A 6,218-nucleotide genomic window follows, 5' to 3' on the forward strand; every position below is an offset into this window, starting at 1 on the left:
GCAGGTCTCCAAATTGCTACATCTACCGAATGAGTTTAAAGATATTTTAATACATACTAAGGTAATTTTGAATCATTTGTTCCGAATCTGGTGCCATTTGGACTCTCACAATGGCCGCTATAAGGATTTTGGGCCGGCCCATGCTCCCAATCACTGAGGACTTTCAAATTGAACGGGGGATTCGGTGGGATTCACCCATTTGGATCTTAGCGGTCGCTATTGGGTCGGGTTTGAGAAATAAAAATAAAGGAAAAAAAAATAATTGGCTAGGAGACTTTGGATCCGCGTGTCCGGTGGAGTAGTCATGCTACAAGTTTGGGTTTTGGGTTGGGACTTAGGTTTTGGGTTTGAGGCCGATTGTGGCATCAAAATTCGCTATAGTTTGGGTGTCGGCTGGTGGGTTCAGAGCTATCGAGCTGTATTTGCATTCAAGGTTCAAGCATGCTAGTGTATCACGGTGCATATCATATGGTCTTGATTACGGTCACTCAAAAAAACAAATTTAAGAAGTGCTGTGGCCAAAAAGAATTTATATTTGTGAGGCACAGTAAATTTTATTTTTTCACAATATTGAGGTTTATTTCCTCTAATCTTCTTAATTATACCATTGGCAAAGTCCACAACCTAGGATACAAAAGATAATTAATCTTGGCTACTGGTGCTAACAACCCGAGTGGTTAGAATAAGATTGGGAATGATAATGACAATATAGTGCATTCCTTTGAAACTTTGTATTTGTTATTAATTAGATATTCTAAAATGACTGTTTGATTTTTATAGTAGAAACATGAGTTTGTAGACTAATTATAAATTAGCTGAATGACTAACCTCCTCTCCTTTGTTTGAAAATAAGCCTTGTTATTGTTATTAACTAGATATTCTAAAATAATTGTTTGATTTTTTTTAATAAAAATATGAGTTCGTAGGCTAATTATAAGCTATTCAAATGACCAAACTTTCTCACTATATAATCTGGACAACTAGACAAAATCTTTTAAGAAACAGATCACACTAACCTCAAACTATATGCATAGTGCTGAAATTAAAAATGTAAATATTAACTCAGAAAATTCTAACCACCACATTTATTATGAATAGGTAGAATTTAACCACCGCTTGCAATAGTGACCTTATTCATCCAACTTGCTACCATCTGGAGGAGTTAGCATCTGTGCAATCTGTACAAAATGTCCTTTGAATGTTATGTCATTTTCAGACATTCTCAACTTACATTGCGTACTTGTTTCATTTTCTATGAAAATATATATTAATCGTGGGATCATTTTCAATGAAGTGTATAATTTGTGGGCCCTCTTCACAATATAGCTTAGCTTATTTTATGAATGAATATTGAATAGTGACAAATAAGAGAAAGCCCATTTAGCCCAATAAGGTGCAATTTTTTTAAAAAAGAATCTATTATCGTTATAACCAGCATCACAACTTCGTGTACAAAAGCTACTTTAATCAACAGTCGTCTATATACTCGAACAAATTTTTTTTTTTTCTTTTTAATTTTCACTACTGCGTGCCAAACTTCAATTGGTAATCGCAGCACTCTGCCAGTCACTGACTAGTTTTACGTGCCAGGCTGCATTATTCCGGTGGCCTTATAAAAAGCACGGATATCTTTAAACTATGGTTTGAAATTTTTATAAATAAAAGCTAAAAACGCAGAGAAGGATGAAACATAGAGAGCTCCAGTAACTTACTAAGAGAGATATATCCTCCCAAACCAACCTACCAAAACATGCCACGTAGCATAAAAAAGTCGGGCGTATCTGGTACAGGCGGAGCATTAGAACGCCACTAACCTTATTCCTTCTCCTCCCCCATCTCTTCTATCTTCTCCTTTCCCCTCTTCTCTCTTTCTCTCTCTCGTCGAGACCTTCCTTTCCTCCTTCCTTTCCCAAGATGGGAGTTGGCCGCGGGGGGCAAACTCCGCGTCCTTGAAACCTACTCCTGTTGAACCCTTCGCCCTCTCCAGTAAACTACCCTCAAATCTCCCCCAACCTGAAAAGGTTTCGTCCTCTCACGGCAAACCCTAGCCCCCGTCCAGATCCATCATCCTCTCTCCCCCGATTCGCTTCCGTTGTCGATTTCTAGAGTTTCCATCACAGATCTGTTTGGGTTTGTAGTCCTCCATTTGATGCATCTATGTCGTCGATCCTGCCGAAGAACGAGACGGTCCAGATCCGCGAGGTGTGGAACGACAACCTCGAGACCGAGTTCGCCCTGATGCGCGAGATCGTCGACGACTTCCCCTTCGTCGCCATGGACACCGAGTTCCCCGGCATCGTCTGCCGCCCTCTTGGCAACTTCAAATCCAGCTCCGAGTTCAACTACGCCACCCTCAAGGCTAACGTCGACATGCTCAAGCTGATCCAACTCGGCCTCACCTTCTCCGACGAGTTCGGCAACCTCCCGACCTGCGGCACCGAGCGTGGCTGCGTGTGGCAGTTCAACTTCTGCGAGTTCGATGTGTGCCGCGACGTCTACGCCTCTGACTCCATCGAGCTCCTCCGCCAGAGCGGCATTGACTTCGACAAGAACAGCGAGAAGGGGATTGATGCGACTCGCTTTGCTGAGCTGCTCATGTCGTCAGGAATCGTGCTCAATGATTCGGTCCACTGGGTTACTTTCCATAGTGGGTATGATTTCGGGTATCTACTCAAGTTGCTTACTTGCCAGAACCTTCCCGATTCACAAGCCGGCTTCTTTGATCTTATCAACATATATTTTCCGATGGTATATGACATCAAACACCTGATGAAGTTCTGCAATAGTCTCCATGGAGGGCTTAACAAGCTTGCCGAGTTACTTGATGTCGAGCGTGTCGGAATTTGCCACCAGGCTGGCTCGGATAGCTTGCTCACCTCTTGTACTTTCAGGAAGTTGAAGGAGTCGTTCTTTAACGGCTCCACGGAGAAGTATGCTGGTGTCTTGTATGGTCTGGGTGTGGAGAATGGACTGAATACTCATTGAGTAAGAAAAAATATTTATAATAAAATGAATGAATGAAAAAAAGAGTGTTTGGTGATATATTTGGTGGTGTTCCCTTCTTTCTCTTTTGCGCTTGGTTAATCCTCTCGGGATGAACAGATTGTCCTTTTGCCTTCTTATCATCTAGCTGTGTTTCTTTCTTATGTGGATTGAGAAAGCATGCTTTCTCTCTTTGAGTTTGACGTGAATCTTGTGGGATTAGCTATTACAACATCTTCAATTATGTTTGGTTCCGGTAAATGTTCAATGACACTTTGAAGCTTCAAATGCAACATATTTCCTTCTCCTTGGTATAGGATTTTCATCTACTACTTTTTATTTTCAGGTGGTCCATATACTTTTGTAGAATGTTCATAATCCAAGGTACGTTTCTGATCCTTCTCTTCTTCACCTTATTATTTGTGTATGTGGTGCAAGCTTCAGTATTAGTTACCTCGAGTGTGTTTAAGGAACAGGTGGTTTATCACGATTATTTTTGCTTTTGTAGATTCTGATTTTGCTGATAGATGCATATATCATTTTGTTTAGAAATCCAGTAATTTAGTTGTGAGCAATTTCTTTGCTAGGTCCGTAATTTCATATGTTACTCATGTGTTACTTGGCCATTTGGAAATGATGCTAGTTGCAAGCTTGCAGTTAACTCAACGTAAGGCATTCAAACATGCCGTGACATTAATCTTTCTCTTCACTAATGTTCCACGTGAGAAATCATTGGCTCTTCACTGATGTAATGCGGCTGTGTTTTGCAATTTCTTGCTCATCCTTATGAGTTATGAATTTTACTTTAAGATTTTTCAGTTTACCTTCAATGTTATGTTTGTTTATGTAAATATATGCCAATATAGTTTTCATCCCCCTGTTTCATGTTGAACTGCCTAGATGACCTAGAAACTGAATCACATGAGTAAAGCAGTCTCAGATTATGAATTGTACTTATGGGTGGTGCAGTGCTCTTAGTTTTACTTGCAATAGAATTTTAGATTTTAGTAATATAGAATTAGCGTATTACTGTCCAATGTCCATGATTGATTGTGCTTTGGCTAGATTCCTAGCCAAAGCATACTATATGATTGACAAATGATGACTTCTATAGCTCATACTATTGACATGGTATAGGGTATTAGGTCCCATAGGAGAGAACTGCCCTAAGAAAAAGACTGAGCAATACAGGGGGATATCGTCCTTTTTCCTTGCTGAATATCCAATTTTAATTACATATAATAGGAATTCTTCTAAGCCTGAACACTTTGAACGCCTCATCTGAAGTGTCATTCCTGTGTTGCTGGTTTTACTACATTTAAAGTATCGCACTTAAAATATAATTCTCATGATTTTGGCCTCCCTGAGTGTCCGAATGTTTAAAATTTCTTAAATCGGTGTAAATGGAATTCAAATATTGATGTATGCATTTAAAACTTTCCTAGTAGGGATGTGCAGTGAGTCATCTTATTCTTACTCCGTATTTACAATTTAATGCCTTGTCGTTTATAAGCAAAAGTAACGGTCAAATTCTGTGATATTCAGGATTCATATGCGTGACATGTGCAGTGAATGATGAGATGTCTTACTGAAAAGATGAGCTGTATTTTCAGTACTTTTACGCAAGTATTGAAAGCCTTTTGGTCTTTCTCTCTCTTTCTCTCTATATAGGTCAGGCTGTAGAATATTAGAATTACAGTCAATCGGTATATCTCATGTTCTGAAAGATAGAAGAGCGAGAATGGAGGAGAGAAAGGCATAGAAGAAAGAGATTCTTGAAGCGTTCCTAGTTTTTTTGTTGAAGGTATAATCTCTTTTAATCAAAACATTTCTTGTTTAGCAGTCTATGAGATTGGATTTTCCTTTTCTAACCTCTTCAAGTGTATTGTAATATTTGTTGGATTCAACATGATGTCTCCGCTTTCTTCCGATCACTTGTCGTTCGAAGTTTCTTGCAGCACAAAAGCTTGTATGAAAGATTTTGTGATCCTGTAAAACAGAGTATATTTATTGTTTTGATTGGTGGTGGTTCTTATACTTATTTTCTAGCCCAAAGAAAGTTACAATAAGGATTAGAAGCGTCTTTCTTGTAGTTCATATTGTCAACTTCTCTTCTTGCAGATTCATTAGACACCATTATTTTGAAACATATTAGGGTAAAAATGTTATAGGATTGCTTTAGTGATGAAAAGTTATATCTTTTGATTAGATGATGTATTCACAAATGGCCAGATTTGCAAGTAAATATCTACAAGCATTTTTTATCCATATTTTGTGTGCTTGTGTAATCATAATTAACATTTGAACTTGGGCATATTATCTATCAGCAAAAGGGCAAGGGCAAGGGCAGAGCCAGACTAAAATGTTTAGAAGGCCCAATTCACAGTTTCGCCTATGCAAAAAGGATAAGTTTTTGTTTTTAAGTTTATAATTGTTTAAATTTGATGAGAAGGAATCATGCTCTCATGTTGTGACTTGCAGTTTGGTTTGTTTGGCATTGCTCTGTATTGAATGTATTTAGTCATCTATTCTCCTTTTCTTTTCCTTTTTAATCTTTGTTTTCTTAATATCCATTCTCCATATCCACTACAGGGCTGTATGGATAGCCCAAACGGGTGTTTGGATGACTTTTTCAAAAGAATATTTTAGAGAAAATATCCCTTTCCTAATGAATGGATTTTATTTTTCTTTACACTCTTTCCCTCACTTTCTCTCACACTCCCAGTCTCTCTTCCTCATTGCTCCCTCTCACTCTACTATCACGACTCTCCTCCTCCCTCCACGCACCACCACCATCAACTCATACTCCTCATCTCCTCATGTCATCACCACGCCCTCCTCCTCAGTCTCCTCCACCCACTACCTCATACCCCTCCTCCTCCCACCACCCTCCTACTCCCATCTCTCTTCTTTATTATTATTATTATTTTTTTCCCCCCTAAAATTTCTTAAACTATCCAAACATAATAAATTAAAAATAACCTTACAGTATCGTTTAGTTGTAGTTTTCAATTCCTATATGCTAAAATTCATTTGAATAGTTTTCCTAACTTAACCAAACAGGCCCTACGCCCCTACATCTATATTTCGTAATGTCGGCTAAAATCAAACGTAACTACGGATTGGGATAGTTTGGGTCAGCCAGGACTAAATGAACCAAACTTATTCCTATTATTGATTTTTGCATTTTGATTAATACATCCACTACCTGCATTTCGGACCTAAGTTCACACACA

The 6,218-nt window shown here is 38.6% G+C and overlaps 1 protein-coding gene across 1 annotated transcript; it reads left to right on the forward strand.

The window, feature by feature from the left end:
* The first annotated feature begins 1,822 nt into the window (after positions 1 to 1,822).
* On the forward strand, positions 1,823 to 3,042 carry LOC140780392 (probable CCR4-associated factor 1 homolog 7). The gene has a single exon (XM_073125908.1). The coding sequence runs from the start codon at positions 2,158 to 2,160 to the stop codon at positions 2,983 to 2,985; it is 828 nt and encodes a 275-aa protein (XP_072982009.1). The 5' UTR covers positions 1,823 to 2,157; the 3' UTR covers positions 2,986 to 3,042.
* The last annotated feature ends 3,176 nt before the right edge of the window (positions 3,043 to 6,218 follow it).

This window comes from Typha latifolia, chromosome 1, assembly GCF_019914945.1.
Source record: "Typha latifolia isolate L0001 chromosome 1, TyphaL0001v2, whole genome shotgun sequence".
Classification (NCBI taxonomy): Eukaryota; Viridiplantae; Streptophyta; class Magnoliopsida; order Poales; family Typhaceae; genus Typha; species Typha latifolia.

Bases quoted from the DNA above. Each gene is read 5' to 3' on its own strand.
- LOC140780392 (XM_073125908.1), top strand. From the start codon at position 2,158: ATGTCGTCGATCCTGCCGAAGAACGAGACGGTCCAGATCCGCGAGGTG.